This window comes from Pangasianodon hypophthalmus, chromosome 23 (genome assembly GCF_027358585.1).
Source record: "Pangasianodon hypophthalmus isolate fPanHyp1 chromosome 23, fPanHyp1.pri, whole genome shotgun sequence".
Taxonomy (NCBI): Eukaryota; Metazoa; Chordata; class Actinopteri; order Siluriformes; family Pangasiidae; genus Pangasianodon; species Pangasianodon hypophthalmus.
This window is the reverse complement of record NC_069732.1, coordinates 10,959,094-10,980,862: the sequence shown is the minus strand read 5'-3', so window position 1 is coordinate 10,980,862 and position 21,769 is coordinate 10,959,094. Positions and strand designations below refer to the sequence as shown.

The window sequence follows — 21,769 nt, the reverse complement described above, 5'->3', positions numbered from 1 at the left end:
TCGCTAAATAGGCTAGAACACTAACCTACACAAAACAAACATAAACCAATATGGTGGTATACCATACACTGGCACAGACCAGCACAGACAAAAACACATTAATTAGCTAACAATAACCACTAAATCTAACAAAACACAAACACTAACATTAAACATCACAGTAATGGGCAGCTGCAGGGGATCATGGGAATGCAAATTAGTGCCCACTCTACGGACATGCATCAATGATATAATATACTCTCAATGCAAGGTTATTTGTTTCCAGATCATTGGGATTGAGAATGTTGGGATTATTATTATTGGGGTGATGAGAATGTTAAAATCCCATGGGCCTGCTTATATGTATAATGATTTTAAAGATTTTTTATTAATTGGCAAACATAGCAGAAACATTTTCTGGTGGGAAAAGAAAGAAAAAACTATATCATCAACATGGTGGGCAGGTTACTGAGCCCAGGTTACTGTCTGTATGGAGTTTTCCATGTTCTCCATGTTTCACTTTTAAGGTTTCTTCAATAACTGTGCAGTAGCTTACATGAGTCATGTGGAAAGACAGTATATTGTGGTGGGAATTCCAGCATATATAAACGCTGGAATTTTCACTTTTGCAAGATTCTTCCTTAACTGCCCAATAGCTAAGAAGAGTCTATGGTGGGAATCCCAGGACATCTCTTAATATAGTAGGCATGTCCTCTCAAGAAAGTGTCAAGACACTCCTTGAGCTTTATCCCAACTTGTCCCAGTTCAAACAATTCAAGGACTTTTTTTCACAGGAGCTTTTTTCATGATATTTTTATATATATTTCCCCTATTTTTAACCTGTAATTCATTCAATACATGTGGGTCAAAATTGAGCTGGAACAGAACCTATGAACAAAAATGTGTAGCACCTGTACAACAATCAGTGTAATTTGTTTGTTTGTTTGTTTGTTTCTTCTTTTTTGTTCATTTTGGGTCATGTTGTGGAAGGTCACCAAATTTCAGTTAAAAAAATCAAGGTGTATGAATGTTTAAAAGAGAAAAATATAGGCATGATATCCAGTGTTATGCAGTGAAGGATGTCTGGAATAAAAAGCTTTAATTGTGCTCTGTCACATTAATTAAGCTCTTACATTATTTAGCTAGCTAACTAAATACTTGGTTATTGATTTTTTTTTTCCTGCACAGTGATTTTTGCAGCCATCATTGTTTGAAAACCACCATAATACATAATGTTTCTCTCAAATCTTTTATGTCCTCTCTCTCTCTCTCTCTCTCTCTCTCTCTCTCTCTCTCTCAATTTTAATTTGAGAATTTCCCACTCTAATCGTCACAGGCCTTCAAGCTGGCCAGTAGTCTGTAAATAGAGTCGGCCCTGTCTGAATTCACCTACTATCAAATGCCGGGAGGGAGAGTCTGGCGGGTGTGTAGGTGAATGGGAGATTTGTGCTACTGAAAAAGGAGGTCAGATCCTCAGGCTCAAGTTTTCTCACTGTCAGAAAGTTTTGATCCCTTTGATTTTCCCTAAGGAGGGATAGAGGGAGAGGCAGGGGGAGGGAATGGGGTGAGAGATGGGAAAAAGGGAGGGAGATTTACCCTGCCACTTCACCTTCTCTCAAAAAATGTAGTTTCATTATCCTGAGCTAAACGACTAGCTTCCAGAAAGACAGACAGAGAGATAGAGAGACAAAGAGAGAACAAAAGATGAGAAGAGCCAGAGGGGTTTGATTTCCATGACAGTGCATAAGCATATGTAGCAGTTGGGGTGACTGTCTCCTTAAAACAATATTTAAGAGGGAGCCACATTGCGAGCACAAATTAACCAAAATCTGAATTCATCTCAGTTAATTAACCACATGTTTCAGTGGGTTACATCAAGCCTCCTCTTAGCAACAGTGTGGTATAGTTATATCTTATTTAATCCATAATGCTAGTACAAAGCTAATCAAGCAGATTTTTAAGGAATTAATCACTCTCGTATTGCATGTGTGTGCATGCTTTTGCAGCAGACGATGGCTGTGGGGGAACACTGCGAGGTCAGAGCGGCGTCATCACAAGTCCAAACTACCCACAGGAGTATAACAACAATGCTGACTGCACATGGACAGTGCTGGCTGAGCCGGGTGACACCATCGCTCTCGTTTTCAACGACTTCCAGCTAGAAGAAGACTACGATGTCCTGGAAGTCAGTGGTACAGATGGCTCTGCACAGTGGTGAGTGTGTATATCTATCTAGCCTTTACACCCCTATATTCACCGCTTCTAGATATGCATGGGGTGTGTAATAAACGCCGTCATACACAAAACACATTCACATGAAGAACTTCAAAAAACTGTAGCAGAAGTGACTATGGGGTTCTCTGCGTACTATGCCATAAAACCTTTATGGTGTATCCCCACTGCAGATTTGGTCTTAAATTACATTAGAAATTGCACTGAAAAGGTATTACATTTAAATGCATACACCCTGTTCCAAAGAAAATAAAACTGCCTGATATAGGCATTGTGAGAGGAGAACTTTGTGTTATGTTTTCTATTATATTTTCTATTTTGTTTTCAGTAGAGATTTATATGTTTGTTGGTTTTGGTTTATATATTTTTTGGAATGGAAGTAATAAAACACGATGGGGCACACCGCTATAGAAAGTAATCAAAGCCATGATGCTGTTTTGAGGCCCAACACGAAGCAAAGTTAATTATTTTCCTATAACAGCACGTCCCCAAATGTTTTCCTTTTATATCACTGAAATTTGTCAACACTAACTCACTCACTAACAGATTTTTTGTATTTATTAAAGTATGACATTATCACTTACGATATAGCAAAGATTCCTTCCCTAGCCTCTCTTTATTCTCTCTTGGATGTTAATAAGAGAACAAAAAAAAAATTTAGCTTTTCGTCTTGCCCCCTTTTCCGTGTTGGAAGGTTGCAGCTTTACTTCTGACCGTTATAAAGGACTGACACTAGAGACTCCTTCCAAAAATCTCCTCACTGAAAGCTTTTTTTTAAAATCCATATTAAAAAATAAACCTTGAATTAATATAAAGCTTGCAGCTGATGTTATAGAACATTAATCAACACCTTCTGACCAGTCAGATTGGAGAATTCTGAAGTGCTGTTGTATAAATGTAAACATTTTACCTTCATTTTTTATTGTTACATCAACACATTTAATTTTTTAGATGGCATATACATTTCTCTTTAGTTTAGATTTAAGTTTGTTGTATGTATGTTATATTCATTACAGTGTTTCCTACATATATGTAATACTTGGTTAGCGAGCCAAGGTAAACTGATTACCCCCTAAGTATATTTTACCTCTATCTTCTGAGAAAACAACGGGTCAGTGTCCAATTTGGCAGTGACATGAATAATAATCTCAAGTCAGGGTTAGGGTTAGGTCATTCAAATCGCTGTTTCGAGTTGCCACATTGGGTGCTCCGTCAGCTGCCTCGAGCTGTTTATAACTGAGCTTGAGCAATTAGTGAGGCGCTGTGCTGCTTGCTCTCCTTTTTATGAGGAGCTGAAAACATAGATCTAAAAACAGTTACTGATAACTTTGCATCTTTTACTCTTGTGTGAAAGCCATGATTTGTCATGGCAACAGAGGTTTATATGTAGAATTTCATCTTGACTATGTCATGGATGGGAGGACTACATGATTTCACTGTGCACTTATATATGACAAAGCAACTCCGCCTCTGATTTGCAGCTATTACGCTAGAATAACCTTAGTAAAATACAATCAGAGGGCATGCTTATTATCATTCATGTGTCCAGGAATTGTATGGAAAACTGTCGGTTTACTGAATTCTAATGAAGGTGGAACATCATGATGGAACACAGAAATTTATAAGAACAAAAGTTAAATAAATGTATTGAAGTAAATGCAGAAATAGTAACCCCAATAGACTATTAGTGATTGTAATACAGTAAATGTTAAATGTTAATCTGATGTTAAAATTGCAATCATTTGTACTGTCAGTTGGCTGCACAGTGCAGTGGGTAGCTTTACCTCCTCACAGCTCCAGGGTCCCAGGTCCAATACTGCGCATGTTTTGCCCGTGTCTGTGTAGGTATCCTTCATATTCTCAAATTTTGCCACATTAAAAAAAAAACATACCATTAGGGGTACTGGCTACTAAATTGTCACTAGATGTGAATGAGGGTGTGAATGTGTGTGTATTGTGTGTTACTGGGCTAGACCCCAGATCCACGATGACCCTGGCAAGGACAAAGCAGTTACTGAAGATGAATGAATGGTCTAGGAGTCAGTCAGTGAGACAAGTTGACTGGCAGTGTGGGGGGTGAGGTAACAAGCCTCAGCACAGTCAGAAGATATCTGACATAAAATCAAATAGTCTTAATATTTGTTGTTTGTAATATCAACTCAATATCTATAAATAATGTATGGGATTAAAACAGAACACCCCACGCCCCAAGTATACAGTGCCTTGCATAAGAGTTGCATCAAAGTTCTGGAAAAGTATCGATCAGAGTTTAGGCATTATTATTTTGAGCACTCCAGAGAGCACCATTATTAAAAAATGGAAAGAATATGGCACAGCTGTGAATCTACTTAGAGAAGGCCATTCAGCAAAAGTCACTGACTAGGTAAAGAGGACATTATTCAGAGACGCGAGTAAGAGGTCAAAGATAACTCTGAAGCTGAAGAGATTCCACAGTTTATTAGAGAGAAACTGTTCACAGCCCTAGGACACCACAGAAGACCAGGACAGCCACAGCACAGCCAATCCACACAGCTGGGCTTAATGAAACGGTGAGATGAAAGCCATTATTTAAAAAAAAGCCTTATGAAATCCCATTTGGAGACTCTGTAAACATGTGGAAAAAGGTTCTCTGGTCTGATGACATCAAAATTTCTCTCTTTGGTCTTGGCACAAAGCATTACTTTTGGTGTAAACCCAGCACTACTCATCACTCTGAGAATATCATCGCCACAGTAAGGCATGGTGGTGGTGGCATCATCAGGATGCTTTTTATCAGTAGGAGCTGGGAAATTGGTCAGAGTAGAGTGCAAAAAGTATGAAGCCAAATACAAGGCAATCCAAGAGGAAAATCTGTTTCAGTCTGAGCATACTGCCAAAGCTACATTAAAGTGGTTCATAGCCAAAAAATGTGTTAGAATGGCCCTGTCAAAGCTCAGACCTCAATCTAATTGAGAACCAATATTCTCTAACCAATCTGCCAGAGCTTGAGCAATTTTGCGAATAAGAATGGGCAAAAATATCAGGATCCTGATGGAGACATATTCCAGAAGACTAATTGCAGGTAAAGATTATTGTTCCTGGTTGGTGAATATGCATCCAACCAATAAATGTCTACCTATTTGTTTAATTAACCTTTATGTCACAATAACAAATATTCAAATGCTAGACATATTTTTTAAAATCAAATGCTAAAAAATCCAATTAAGTTCATTTCAGATCTAAGTTGTAACATTAAAAATTTGGAAAAGTGGGAAGAATAATTATGCAAGTCACTGTATTTCAGATCTGTGTGAAACGCTGCATTATTTTCTGCATGTTGTATTCATTGTGCCTTTTAATGTACAACTTTTAATGTACAACTGAGGTAAATGGAAAGCTATACAAAGCTCTGACTGATATGCCAACGGACATACTGAAACCTGAGACAGATCTTAAAACACCACAGACGTGCACATCAGTACAAGAAGTGATTGAGGGGACAGTGTCAGGAAGAAAGGCTGATTAGTAAATGAGTTCAGATTGCAGTGTCATTTCAGTGGGCAGTTGTATGATGAGCAGAGAGGTAGAAAGGAAAGGGGGAGAGAAAGGACAGAATACTCAGAACTGGCCCTGCCAACTAGGTAGAATTTGAACTTTGTTCGTTTGGCTCTGAACACAGTGATGAGGACTTTCGACTGACCAGAGATAAAACTTCTCTGTTAATGTTCCTTTCCTTTTCAGTGTGATTCAAAGTCTTACATGCTACTTGTCTGAACATAAATTAACTTTGGCAGCAGAAATTCCTCCATTTCAATCATTGAATGGGGTATTTTTGGAAATGGCTCAATCTTGAAACTTTTACGTGTCTTTCTACCACTTTTTCCCAAAAGTACTTAGTTTCTGAGCATCTGCACATTCGTTAGGATACTACAAACTCCAAGAGGTTACAATTCCACTTTCTCAAGTACACTTTGGGTTTGACTATGATTACGGTATCTCTTCAGTGGGAACCCTGGGGCCTCTGATGCTAGCAAAAAACAAACAAAAAAAAAACTGAAAAAAAAAAGAAAGAAAGAAAAAGAAATACAAGCTGAGCTTCTAACTAGGGTCAGTAATGTGTGTTGAACAGTAGCTTATGATGGTGTCTCATTCTGGTATCATTGGAGTATTTTGTAGTCAGTATTAACTGTGGACTTATGCTTTCAAATTTGTGATATTGTCATGACTCATATAAGCTATAAATGTTGTTATAGCATTATTCATATAGAATTTTCTAAACAACAGAACTCACTTGTTTAAATTCAACCAACTTTCATAGGAGATGTTGTGTTAATGTTGAAACAAACAGTAAACGTGTACATCGTAATATCCTGGACTGGCTCTCCTTTTCACGTCCTGGTTGATACCAAGAGGAACGAAGAGGATATTGGGCTTTTTCTTTTTTTTTCATTGTCTAACTTCAGAAGCGTACATATCCATATGTTCACACACTCACACACACAGTGTCAATATAGAACTAGGAACTATAGAAACTTATTGAGATTGACAGATATGAACCTCTGAACTCCTTATATCCTTTCTCTCAGCCCTCCTGTCTTCTCCCTGTCACCACACATGGGGTCACAGCAGGGCCTTTAATTAAGCACACAATAGCTGAAAGAGGCGAGCAAGCAGAGAGAGAAAAGGATAGAGAGGTAGTGACGTGGCAGGGTAATTCGACCTTCAAGTGCTCTGGAGTTTGCAGAGGGAAAAACATAATATAAATTAAATAAAATGTAATATAAATTTACATACATAAATACATACATACATACATACATACATATAGAAGCCATAGTTCTCTGCTCATGCCAGATCATGGGCAATTAACCTATGAATATGTACCAGATGCTGAAGGGAACTGTGAATGAGGAGTGTCATCTGCTATGATGTAGAGCCAATTAGAGGCACAGGTGTGGAAGTTTCCCTCCTCCATTTGTTTTCTCGAAAAGACATGGGAATTTCGTTTAAATAAAGTACTATATATATATATATATATATATATATATATATATATATATATATATATATATATATATATATGCATAAACACAGTAGTGTCTTAGGCACTCTATTTTTTTAAATACAAATTTTATGTTAAATGTTTATTTTATGACTTCTACATTATTGAATCAAGAAAAAACTAGGACTCCAAACATTCCTTTGTCGACAAAAAAATTAAATGTTACAGGAAATTGTTTGTATAGCAGTAAAGAAAGCAAAAATCATAATGAAGTCTGTGGTTTATCTGCAAAAACAGAACCAGGTATGAGAGTCAGAGTCTCCAGAAGAACTGTGGCAGATTTCCCAAGATTCCCCAAGACAAAGTGTACCTGAGACGACCGATGCATTTTTAAACAGCAAAGGGTTGTTATGCTTAATATTGACTTTGTTTAGTTAATTAATGTTTACTGCTTTTAATAGTGAATTGTTTTATGTAAAAATGTCTAATTTCAATATTGAAGGCATCTTTTCTTATATGATATGCAATGACACTGTTTCTTTTAATTAATTAATTCATTAATCAGTCTATCTATCTATCTGTTGCTTTTTCTTTCTAATAGTATGTCACCAAAAGCATTATAAAACCCATAGTAGCAGTATTTTTGAGAGACTCTTCTGAACCCATCCATCATTTTAGACTTTTTAGAAGTATGTGAGCAATCCCTGGATTTTCACACAAAAATGGCTAAACATGGTGTGTAGCATCAGTCAAAAACATAAACACATTTTCCAATGTAAGAGGCAAAAGAGATGTCTATCCAGTTAGCACTAAAAATCATCTGACCAGTTATGAGTTATTATTAACTTTTTATTAGGTTTAGTTATTGTTATATTAAGTATTTTGGGCTGAAGTTTTCTCATGGGTGAAGGGAAGAAAACATTGAAGCAAAAAAATGAGCAATACTTGAATAAAGTAAATGAACAAATTACCCCTGCTTCCTATGTAGAACTAATGCTATTCAATAAACCTTTTGCTGAAATCAGTTTCACCCAGCTATTGATTGGTGATCTATCGCTGATCATGAAAAGCAGAGAGAATGCACCAGACAGTGCAAATACAGTGAACCTTTCCACATTTTGTGAAGGAACTCTTAAGGACTGGGTAAATCCACAGCTTAAATAAGAGAAGGTGTTCAGACACTCCACAAAGCTGGGCTGTATGGAAGAGTGTTGAGAAGAGAACAAAGGCCATACAAGATTGGCAAAAGGCATGTTGGAGACTCAGCGAAAGGGTTCTCTGGTTTGGTGATACTAAAACTGAACTTTATAGCTACATTTGGCAAACATCACCCTGAGAACACAACAATGAAGCATGGTGGTGGTAGCATCACGTTGTGGGGATGATTTTCATCATCAGGCTTGACTCTATTCTCTGATAAACTGCTGCTGAGTTATCTGACTTGTCTGTTTTTTATTTGGAGTTGATTTTTTTTAGTGGATTAGAACTCCCAAAGGCTGAGAGTTTCAGACTCCTTTAAGATTTGATCAGTGTTGGAGACTGACACTGAATTCTTTTTGAATTAGACACATATCAGTCCAGAGAGCACCACTCCTTAGCACCATTCTTATTCGTGCTTTAATGATCTTGAGTAACACCAACATAATACCGTAAGCAACCCGCACAGCCGAGTTAAGAAATCCAGCAGTGCTCAAACACCAGATGCAACATTTAATGTAATTTAACGTTTTGCAAAGATGGACCCTTAAGGGTTAATCTTAAGCACTGCATAAAGGATTTTCATAAATTAAAATTTGAATGAGAGCACAGAATAAGGACACAGCAAGAATGTGTTAGCTGCTTGTCTCAGAGTTCATGTGTAGGAGTAATAATCCTTGACACATTTTGAAATCTCTGAGCAAAGGATATTGTCAAAGGAGGTATTTTCTAAGAGGACATAATTGTAAAAAATGATTGCTCCTAATTGTATGACTGTGAGTGTAAGTCTCTGGCAACTTCATTTTTCTGTGAAAATTCACTGAGATGTCTTTAAACATCAAGAAAAATTGAATTGCTTTCAGGAGTGAGTGCAGAGGAGGCTTCTTTTTAATAAAGGCTTGTAATTTCAACATATTACCACCGTTGCAGATGTTATTCTGACATTTATGACTTCTCTAACTCCACTGAGATGGAACTGCTCACAATTGAGCAAATGAACTTCACAGGCCCTTTAGTATTTTCTTACCTTTTATTTCTGATCTAAGACAAACCATCTTTGTCATAGCCTCCTCTTCTACTCTTTTTAAGGCATCAGGATAGAGAGAAGATAACAGCCTCGAGCCACTGGACTCCTCTGCAATGAACATGCATACACAATGTTGTCAGTAATCCTTTTCATTTTTTTTTTTCTTCTCTCTCTTTTTTTTTCCTCAATTCAGCGGTTAGATGCATTGTTAATGTTGGATTTGATTGAAATATGGAGAACAGTATCTACTGATTACCTCCAACCAAGAGGGAATGATTAAAAATAAAACAAAAATTATGTATGTTTATACCTTCAGCATTGTACGAGCATTTAGCTTTAGGAATTTATAGTGTTTGCAGATCATTTGACATGCATATGCAGTGACGATTATTCACTGATGGCACATTTGTTCTAGATGGCAGAGGAAGTGTCACATACCTTCAGAGCTCTATACACTCATTCATCTCCATGCTCCTCTGAGAGCGACTTCATTTCTCTGCATTCGACTGTGGCACTATTGGCTGCTGACAAACTACTTCCTGTTCTTACTCTTACCTATGCTTCTTCTTTTATTGTTATTGTTATTGGCCTGATCCTGTTTCTCCACGCAGCTGTCATTCTATGATATTAACCATCAGTCAAAAGCCTTCTGCTTTGTGAAGTATGATCACATGTCTCCTGATTAGATCTGCAGAAGATGATTGTTCAGGGCATTTGAATGCATTTTTCTTCTACAGCATGATGGATTTCAATGGGAAACATATTTGGTTGGCACGACTTGATACCTCAGAATTTGATTGGCTTATAAAAAGTAGGCATCTTTCTTGATTGGTTATTTATTTATTTATTTTTCCTGCCCATGACTCAGTCAGAGGTTCTTTAGAGAAGGGGGAAAGTTTCTGCACTTAAATAAATGAGTAGATGATGTCTTTCCTGCAATTAGTACAGATGAATCATACTCAGTCTGCCTAAGGATATGAGATAGCAAGGAAAAAAGGGGTCAGTTTTCATTACAGATTGTTTTTAAATAACTTTTTATGGCAGCAGTTAATATGAGAGATAAAGTCACTGGATTTGTGTGTTATTTTGGTCATACTGTCAATAACACATGGTTATTTCAAGAAGTTGTCCTTTATTCATCTAACACATCCACTCTTCCACACAGCAATGTTTAACCTCTCTAGTCCTCAGTGGCTTGCCTTATTCTCACAGGTTCTGGAACTTTCTCAGTCTTAAATGCTTAGCAAATGATTATGTAACAGTTCTAATAGAAAGCCAACAGCAACCTAAACAAGCTTTAAATTCTAGCAATTCCTAAGTACAAATATACAGATATGAACATAGTAAACAGCAATTAAGTTTATTTTTACCAACCACTTTTACCTATAACCATAACCAAGCATAAATTATTACCACAGTGCAACATCTTTAGGCAAACACATATCTGAACACACCAAAGAATATGAATTTTGAATACAATTTTTAGATTGTTAGGAACATTATCAGCTCATTCTAGTGGGATAAATGAATGAATGAATGAATGAATGTCAGTAATATAATTTGTATTATAAAGTAATTTTTTTCCAAATCGTGTTACTGGCTGTTGGTAAAGTTGCTGCATTGATCTTTAATATCTTGATTTTAATATTAAACTTTACCATCACCAGTCACATAAAACCTGACAGTAATGTGATTATCTCTCTCTCTCTTTCACTCTCTCTCTTTCGCGCTCTCTCTTTCTTGTGATGTGTCCAAAATGTAACACATACTGCCTTCTTTATCTGTATTTGGAAGTAGGAAGCCACACAGTGATGCCCGAACTGAATGTTTGCATAGAATTCTGCTTTCTAAGACAAAAGGCTTCACTGTCATATACATCAATAATCCTAGCTGGTGTAGTCACAGAATATTTCCCCCAGTATTCAATCTAGCTTAGTGTTTTGAGGTTAGTACCTGTTAGCGCAAGCTGGTATTTTGGGAACGTAGTGATGTATACTGCTTTCGAAGTCTGTTTCAAACTGTTTCCTTATAGCTGTAGCTATCGAGACTCTGCCTTCTACGACACTGCATTATGAGACAACACAGACAGCAAGGCATCAAGACACCTGGCTTCTGCTTCTTTTGGACACACTCTTTGTTACTGTCTTTCTGTCACTTACTTTCTGCTTGCTCTCTCTCCTGTCTTAAATTCTGTCTGTGACTCATACAATCTATCATGCCCCCCCATCTCTCACTCTCTCTCTCTCTCTCTTTCTCTCTCTTCACTGCCCTGCTTATTTAGATGGCATAAAACATCTGGATGCGCTCTCCCCTCCCTAATTATCTGATGAAAGAGTTTCATTCCAAAGTCATTTGCTGTGAGTGCAGATTCCTGTTCTGTACCACTTCAGACTCTTCATTTATAAAATGGGACGAAGCTCAGCCAAGACAAATGGTGAACGAAGTTGCGTGGTGCATGGACAGCGAAGGGAAAGTGTTGCAAATGTTGACTTTTCCATGGTTCAGATAAACACCAAAAATAATTATATCAAATGAGAAAAGTAGGCCAGCATCCTTCATTGGTGATGTCAGTAGGTGATATCAGTGCCATTTCTCTTCTTAATCCTTTCCTCATTTTATACTTTCCTGTTTATTTTTGTGCATATTTCTTGGCATACTCTTTCAAGAGGCAAGGCTATTTTCTCCAGTGGAAAGTTTTTAGTGTCTTTCATGTCTTCCCCTTGTCTTACTACAGAATGTGTGCCAGTGCAGTTCATTTAAAAATAATAATCACATAATGCTAATGCTATGTCTAGTATAGTACCTGTAATATCCATCCATCCAGTCTCTGTACCGCTTATCCCGCTTATATACACAGGGTCACGGGGTAGCCTATCCCAGGGGACTCAGGGCACAAGGCGGGGGACGCCCTGCAGGGAACTATTGCACACTTACTCACACACACACTACAGACAATTTAGAAATGCCAGTCAGCAAATGCCTACAACGCATGTCTTTGGACTGAGAGAGGAAACCGGAGTACCCGAAGGAAACCCCTTAAGCATATGTAGAACTCGCAAGCTCCAAGCACACAGGGCGGAGGCAGGATTTGATCCCCCAACCTGGAGGTGTGAGGCAACAATGCTAACCACTAAGACATCCCCCCCCACCACCACCACCTATAATAAATTAAGTATATGTGGTGGCCTGGGAAAACCCTTCAGATATTACTGTGGCAAACCCTTTTTGGTCTAATTATCAGTAACACACATGCATTGTTGAATACTAATACTAATATTTTTTAAGGGAAATTTAGCTAACAGAAGAAAAGGTTTTATTATTTACTCACCATTATAAGATCAAGAACCAAGAACGACAATGTGGCTCAAAATTGTCAATACCATTATTGATATTTACCTGAGGTGATAAGACATCATTATCCTCATTTTCATTAATCTCATTTTCCAACGTAAATGTACAATATTCGATAATGTGTTCTAATGGTGTTCATAAACAGATTATTATTATAGATTACACTCTATTTATGGAAAAATAGATTGCATTCGTGTAGATATTTATGTAGAGGTAGGCAGAGGTAGGCATTTGCTTCCTATAGCCTAAGAATAATATTAAATTTAATCTAAATCTAAGATAATATCAACTGAGATAATATTGAGATGACAACAGTGTAAGTGAGGACTCAAACTCTAGTTTATAATGTACATAGACATATCATTTAATAGTCTGTGTGGGTTATTTCTGATAAAAAACTATTATTATTATTATTATTATTATTATTATTATTAAACATGGATTGACTGCTGGAGGGGCAGGACTTCCAAATAGCCCATTAGTCTAATGATTGGCAATGTTTTCATGGCCATATTTCAGGATAGTTATATTTTAAAATGTTATAATTTTATTTATGGTTGAGATCTGTTAACTTCAGAAAATGTGTAGTAGAACAGCATATAATAGAAAATGGTCTGTAAAATTTCATCATGTGAAATGTTTTCCCAGGCCACCATATACTATATATATGCATCAGTAAAATATACCTTGTTAATATGGTTAATCCTTTATGTAATTTGTTGCTATAATATAATGCTATCATAAACTCTATAATAATTATATTAATTCTAGATTGAACAATGTGAATTGATGTATATCAGGTTAACATGACAGCTCAGAGATGAAGGGCAGTTATAGAGATTAACAGATTCATAAGGGTCAACAGATTCATAAGTTGCAGAGTGACATCACTGCATTATTTTCGAGTGGTTATAATGAAATACATTTCATAAAAGGCTAACACTGAACTTCAGTTTATCCCCCTGATATCTAGATCTCAATTACAGCGAAAAGACGGAGTCAATGAGGAGCAAAGCAGAGCAAGCACATCTTTGCAGATTAATGTTTAAAAATGGATAAGGGTTGAATACTGTCCTTCCAAATAGACCTTCTGAAATGTATAACTACATATATGAGATCGATCAGCCATAACATTAAAACCACCTGCCTAATATTGTGTTGGTCCCCCTTGTGCCGCTAAAACAGCTCTGACCCGTGGAGGCATGGACTCCACGAGACCTCCTAAGTTGTGCTGTCATAGCAAGCTGTGACGCACTGTGTATTCTGATACCTTTCTATCATAGCCGGCATTTATCTTTCACAGCAATTTGTGCTACAGTAGCTCTTCTGTGGGATTGGACCAGACGGGCTAGCCTTCTCTCCCCATGTGCATTAATGAACCTTGGGCATTAATGAACCCTGTCACCGGTTCACCGGTTGTCCTTCCTTGGATCACTTTTGGTATGTATTAACCACTGCATACCGGGAACACCCCACAAGTCACTCAGATCCTTATGCTTGCCCATTTTTCCTGCATCCAACACATCAACTTCAAGAACTGACTGTTCACTTGCTGCCTAATATATCCCACCCCTTGGCAGGTGCCACTGTAATGAGATAATCAATGTTATTCACTTCACCTGTCAGTGGATTTAATGTTATGGCTGATCGGTGTAATTAGAGTAAGCACTACTCTAATTACAGTATATTACTCGTACAAATTCATGTATATCCGAACAGCCAAAAACAGTGCTATCATTAGCTTTTAGACTGAAAAAACTTCAGAAAAACAGAAAATAAGAATCTATGTAATGTGTTCAAGATAATTATGTTATACCCAAGCTAGAGCACATGAATCACAGATCTAATATTGTTCTTCGAATTTCAAACAATGCAGTGTAATAATCTTCCACTGAATGGTGGTACCCATTATAAATCCATTATTATGTTCAACAATTGTAATTAACATTGTTAATGTGTGTGTAATGCAAAGCAGTGGGATATAGGATAGGATTGTCTAAGAGGTAGGAGCATGAATGTGGGAGAGTGTGTGTGTGTGGTGTGTGTGTGTGTGTGTGTGTGTGTGTGTGTGTGTGTGTGTGTGTGTGTTTGGCCACAGTTCAAATCTAACTGATGGCACCTGCTGCAAGGTTTCAAAAGTCCTTTAGTTTTCGCTAGGGAGTCTACTACATTTCATCACAAAACGTGGCCAAGACCCAGTTACTTGTATAGAAAGGAACAATTTGACTGACATTGAAAATAACCAACTACACAGCTCTTCCAGAACATGTTGGCCAACACGTAATACCTTGATTCCTGACACTCCTGAAACTATTCCAAACAAAACACAAATAACAATTTAGTGACTATAGTTTGCTCCCGAAAGCCTGTTGTGTCACAGTGTTAAAGTAGGTTTTCCATCTGAAACCCATGTATAGAAATGCAGATACACGGAAGAGTGGGTAGCCAGTCAGATTGCAACCTTCCAGATCCTGAAGTCTGTCACCAGCAACAGATACGCTATATGGGCAAAAGTACGTGGACACATGACCACTCACACCCATAACATCCCATTCCAGAATTAATAGTGAAGATAGTGAAGATAGTGAAGTGACTTGTGGCCAAGTATGGTGACCCATACTCGGAATTTGTGCTCTGCATTTAACCCATCCAAGTGCACACACACAGTAGTGAACACACACACCGTGAACACACACCCAGAGCAATGGGCAGCCTTTTTTGCTGCGGCGCCCGGGGAGCAGTTGGGGGTTCGGTGCCTTGCTCAAGGGTCTCACCTCAGTCGTGGTATTGAGGGTGGAAGAGAGAACTGGTCATTCACTCCCCCCACCTACAATCCCTGCCGGACCTGAGACTCGAACCCACAACCTTCAGGTTCAGCTTTGGGTTACAAGTCCGAGCTTTCCACTAGATTTTGGTGCATGGCTGTCGGGATTTGCCCATTCAGCCACAAGAGCATTAGTGAGGTCATGTTAGAAGAGAAGGCCAGGCATACAGTCAGCATTCCAGTTCATTCCAGGTGTTCAGTGTGATTGAGGTCAGGGCTCTGTGCAGTGGTACATACAAAAATGTCTTACATATCATAACCATAAACAAGGTAAGAAGTATATTATAAACAACTTTATTACTTTATTATTATTGAAGTATTAGATTGGGTTACAAATTGACATACAGTAAGTCTCCGTCCCCTAGGTACTAATGGCTAGGAAGGTCATTTGTAGTGTTGTTATCCATAACCAGGGAAATTTCTTCATTGTTCCCACTCTCAAGCAACTTTTACGTACTTTATGGCATTTGCAGTGTTCACTGAGGGAAGGTCTTCAAAATATATCTAGTATTAGCTCCCTTTTTTTCATTATTTTTATTTTTTATTTGATTAAATGCTGGTAGTGTCAACACTGACATCTGCTGTCATGCACCTATTGTGATAGATATGCACAGACATTAATGCCAAAGTTCAAGAGAAATGGCTACTAATCATGATAGAGAATTGTGTGTAAAGTGTTCACAAATACACAAGTTGCTCTCTAGCTCCTATATTCTGCATCTCCTTCCCTCTCTTCCTCTATCACTTCCTCTTTTCCTCACCTGCTGAAGCAGGAGACTTAGGCTTGAAATTATATTTTGCCCTCTCATCTAGGACATTGCAAAATCAATAGCTGTCTTTCTCTTTCCCCCGAGGCACTCCTCAAAGTCTCATTGTGCGAGTCAGGTTTTATTTAGACCTGCCTTGGCTTACCGTCTCAATTCACACCACACTATCCATCAAAATTGCATGGATGAACTTTGCTTAGCTGGACTTGGAGTGTAGCGAACCAGCATCTACTTGCTTTAAAACTACCCAGAGTGTGGTGCGCTGTCAGCATCTGTTGCTATGAATGCACCTTAGCAGCTTCTTCACTGGAATCAATAATTTGGTGCCTTTTTTTTATCTATCTATCTATCTATCTATCTATCTATCAGTGCAATAATAAGAATTGGTTTAAGTATGTGATAAAATGAGTAGCACAGGCCATTTGTGCATGCAAATAATGTGAGATTTGTGGAGCAGATAATCATTGCCTCATGGTGTGAAGGTGAGCTGTGAAGCTATTGATTCTGGCCTCGTACTTACTCTGTTGGCCTCTTTGGTCCATTTAGCTCCACAATCACTGCTTGCACAGCAACAGGCCCACGCTGCAATATACTGTGGTTATGGATTGAGAGTATGGCTGCCTATTGTAAGTGTTTGTGTAAGCATGTTTGCCACTGTGCAGTTTTTGCCCTATATAATGACAAACAAGGACACTATGTGAACATAAAGCCTCTCAGCTTTGATTGATTGGTCCACAAGCAGTACTTTTAGCATTCGGATGCACTAGTTAGCTATGAAGAACTCATTACCTTCACTCTAAGACTGGATCATGATGCAGCTGATCAGATCTGATTTTTCTATTTTGATATTGTGGCTGACATTTTACAACTAATATATGATTTTGCAGGTGTGCACTGTACTTTTTCATTTGGAGTCCCTGGTTTCCTTTTTATTTATAACTGCTGCTGTACTTTCTACTGTTTTTATTCCTTGTACAAAGTCTATACAATATAATCCTCTTCTTGTTTGCCTTCTTGTTTGGAAGCCAGTTTATAGCACAATATGGACCTGAGTCTGTGGCACATCACAATGCTCATACATAAGCAAAATGCTTTTTCTGAAACTGATTATCGCTAATCCTCTATTAAAGCATACTAGCAGTTGATATTACCTAGTTGAAAATAATTTTCCAGCTCTGAATTAAGATTGATTTTCTGTATTCCACATACCAGGAATGTTGCCCTTACAATGAAAGGATGTAATAGCCAAGCAAACTGGTTATTCAGTACAAGGGAAATTTAGGCTTAAATTACAGATATATTTATCAAATGATATTAGGGTTTTGTTTAAATGAAAAGGTGAACATAAATGCAAATTTAATTCCATGAAACATCTTGCTCAGGCACTAATTATTTTCAAAGCTGAGCATTAAAATTCTATGGATTTGTTGCTGTTTTTAATTGTTCATTTTGTGAAATATTGATCAGGGAGTGATGGTACAAGGGAGAATCTTTCAGTTTGGCCCTTGCTATATACACACACTGTGCGAATGTCTTAGGCACATGCAAAGAAATGCCTTCAAAAACAATTAAATTAAATGTTTCATAAATAAAATACTGTACATTAAAAAAATACATTAAAAATAATCTAAAGAGGAGTAAACAGTTAGAAATGAAACAAAGTCAATATTTGATATGACGACCCTTTGCTTTAAAAAAAAAATAGTAGTCTCAGGTACAGTTTGTACAGTTTTTTAAGGAAATTAACTTGCTTCTTATTTTTGCAGCAAAACCCAGCATCCTTCATTATGTTTTCTATCTGAAAAGTGGTCTCTTACATAATATGCTGCTTTCTTTATTGACATACAAACATTTTTCTGTACATTTAATTTTTTTTGCTGGAAAACTAATGTATGAAAATCTAAAATGTTTTTGTACTGAATCAGTAATGTAGAAGTCATGAAATAAAAAATCTATAACAAAGATTGTACTTAAAAAAATAATTCCTTTGCACAGTACAGTATATATTGCCTGGTGAGGCAACAACACTACCCACTGCACCCACTGTCACGTATGCATATGCCCTCTGGTTTTTCTCTTAGTGAAACACTGTGAGGTCCTCTGGCATAATTTTCCACATGTTTATCAGTGCATTCCTGTCTTTCTCCATGTCATTGAGTTCCACTGGTCACGGCTCAACATCCTTATCCAGAAAGCAGCATTTCCCTCAGAGTCAGCATTGCACACAACACATACTGCTCACAATATGGCTGACTCATGCATAACAGAAACATAACCATGTCTGATATGCTGTATCAGGGAATTAATATATGGTCAACCCTGGAATTATTGGCAAACTTCTTGAAAATTAACAAAACTGAAACATATGCAACGGCTTGTATTTTCAGCTTGAACATATGGCATGCTCTGTAGTGTCATTTTAACACTATTTCTTCTTCAAGCATAACATGTTTTATTAAGTTGTGTTTTTTCTGCAAATCATGGCACCCTTCTAGTTAGCATTTGATGAAGCCTACTATGGAGAGAAACCAGTACTGAGCCTCCTCCTATGATGTCTAACAACAATGAAATTGTTGACCTTGATCCATTCCTCCATGCAAAAAATGCCAGTCCCCTTTACACTTACAGGTTTGGGCATGTAGACATCTGCTTCAATTCAGACCACTGGTTTTCAATAAGGAATAGGAAATAGATCAGCATTGCAAAGCAATGTAAACTTCATCCATTTTATGTTGAGTTGGACGTATGTGTGGGGTCTTTATTATGCTGAAAGGTCTATCTAAGTATTAATGACCTGAGGCAACCAGATATTCGGGGATTATATGGGATTTGTGATGCCATCAGTCTTTCCAAGAGCTCTAGTCTAGACCACTAAAATTATTCCCCAAAGATGCCACAGGTGTTCATGGCCAATGGCCAAAAAGTTTGGGCTCATCTTATTATCACACATGATTCCAATGACACTGGACAAAAGTGAGATGCTGGTTAACTCTTGAAAAGGACTTTCTTGCAATCCTTTCAAACAGCTTGTGCAGTAGACAGTATGCTCATGCGCCCTCTTGAAACAATCATCTATCTCATTTTTGTTTGTTTTCCCCATTGTAATAAATGCCAAAGGGATTTCATTTACATATAAATGTTTGCAACTTCATATTTATATCCCATGGAAACGAGAGAAGTTCACAGGCAGCATTAGCATTTTTAATTGTTTTTTTCTTTTTATAATCAGAATTTTTGCTATGTGGAAAAGGAACTATGTAAACGAGTTGCTGTGCTAATTAAATATTTCTTATAGCTGATGTATTGCAGACGAGTACTGGAGCACCTGAGCATCAGTATGAACCACCTTGCATTTGTCTTTCCAGAAGCCGAACATGACTCTCTGCAGAGGATCTCAAACAGCATTATTTATGTATTGTTCTGTTCTGATCCGCTCACGTAAGTTGCTAGTGCCTAAGATTGCCACCAGCATCCCAGAAATATGAGAGGGTGTAGGGGTGGCAATGAGAGAGAGAGAGTGAGAGAAAATCAATTTGAAAATCAAGAATCAAAAATATACCACATTGGTATACCATAATGGTCTGCACTGTAGTTGTAACATTGTTGACTGTAGTCTATCTGTTGCTACAGCATGAATGCACAGTATACAGTAATACAGTAATTCCAGCGTAACACAACTTCAGCGGCACTACCAAGTACAGTCAACACCAGAATTATTACCATGCTCCTATGCAGTGCATTGTTTATCTGCACATTTCTGCTTTTAAATGGCACCCCCACAATTCAGTTCAATTCAATTTTATTTGTATAGCGCATTTAACAATGGACATTGTCACAAAGCAGCTTTATGACAATGTTTACAATATGTGAATTTATCCCTAATGTGCAAGCCAGAGGCGACAGTGGCAAGGAAAAACTCCCTGAGACAATATGAGGAAGAAACCTTGACAGGACGTTTTAATTATTTTAACAATTAAGTTTAGAGGTCATACCCCCAGGTATCTTTATCACCAATGAAACTTCCCTGCTTTTCTACTTATTCTCTAATATTACAATGCCTGTTTGCTTCACCATCATTAATTTGTCTAGGATGCTGGATAACCAGAATCTTATCTACATTATGTGGCCAAAAGTATGTGGACACCCAACCACTGAACATCCCATTCCAAAACCATGGACATTAATATCGAGTTGTCCCTCCTTTGCTGCTATGACAGCCTGTACTCTTCTGAGAAGGCTTTTCACTAGATTTTGGACTGTGGTTGTGGGAATTTTTTGCGAATTCAGCCACAAGAGCACAAGAGGTTGAGCACTGATGTTGGGCGAGAAGGCCTGACTCACAGTGGACATTCCAGTGTATCCTAAAGGTGTTCAATGGGGTAGAGGTCAGGACTCTGTGCAGACCACACCGATTCTTCCACACCGACCTGTGGACCACAGGCATTGTCATGCTGGAACAGGTTTGGGCCTCTTAGTTCCAATGAAGGGAAATCTTACTGCTACAGCATACAAAGACATTATAGACAATTGCGTGTTTGTAACTTTGTGGCAGTAGTTTGGGGAAGATCCTTAATATGGTGTTATGATCAGGTGTCCACATACTTTTGGCCATATAGTGTTGTTCTTATTTTGACTTGGAAGGGTCTGAGTCATACTCCTTACATATACTCCTGCATACTATCCCAGATCATTTTTCCTGTTTATAATGAAACTTTTCTGAATCCTATCATGAATGTGTGTAATTAAAAAGTTTCTTAATTTCTTAAGTGCATGCTTTGGGATAACCTCAAAAGCTCACTGGGCATGTTGGAATATGGAATAAGAAAGTATAGTGTGTGTATGTGCGTATACTGTATGTGTGTGCAGATTGAGTGCTAGGTGGAACAGATTGTGGGGTCAGAGGGAAGGTTTTGCTGGGCTTTTTCTATCACACTAGGAAGAGTTGTGTTGTTTATTGATTGAATTGCTGACCGATTTGTCTTTCTTCACTCCCCAGCAGTGACAACTAGCCCATGTGATGGGGTTGGTGTGGAGCAGGCAGATAGGGATCAGGCTACCAGGGATTCCTGGCACATTTTTAATTAGATGTGGTGATTAGGAAATCAGGAGAGAGGAAAATTAAAGAAGGGATTAGAAGGGACTTAGGCTCCAGGAGACAAAGCAGAATAGATATGCATGCTATCATGCTCAGGTCATAATTTCATGTTCTCAGTAGGCAGCCAGGTATTATGACGCACAAATTGGATAGGCAGCTGGGTAAACATACACATACACATACATAAATGAGTAAAAAACAAACTCCAGGTCACTGGAACCATAGTGGGTGGAGTTGCTGAGGTTAGTCTCGCCATGTCACTCAGCTCTGTTAGACTGAACTGTGACATGCGTATGTTGGAGGAAGGGCAGAGCCA

General features: G+C 37.9%; 1 protein-coding gene across 1 annotated transcript in view; it reads left to right on the top strand.

The window, feature by feature from the left end:
- Positions 1 to 21,769, top strand: part of csmd2 (CUB and Sushi multiple domains 2) — a 309,743-nt gene that overhangs the window by 103,665 nt on the left and 184,309 nt on the right. Inside the window, exon 5 of the mRNA XM_053228691.1 lies at positions 1,986 to 2,193. Coding sequence (XP_053084666.1) covers positions 1,986 to 2,193 — 208 coding nt within the window. The remainder of the gene's footprint in view (positions 1 to 1,985; positions 2,194 to 21,769) is intronic.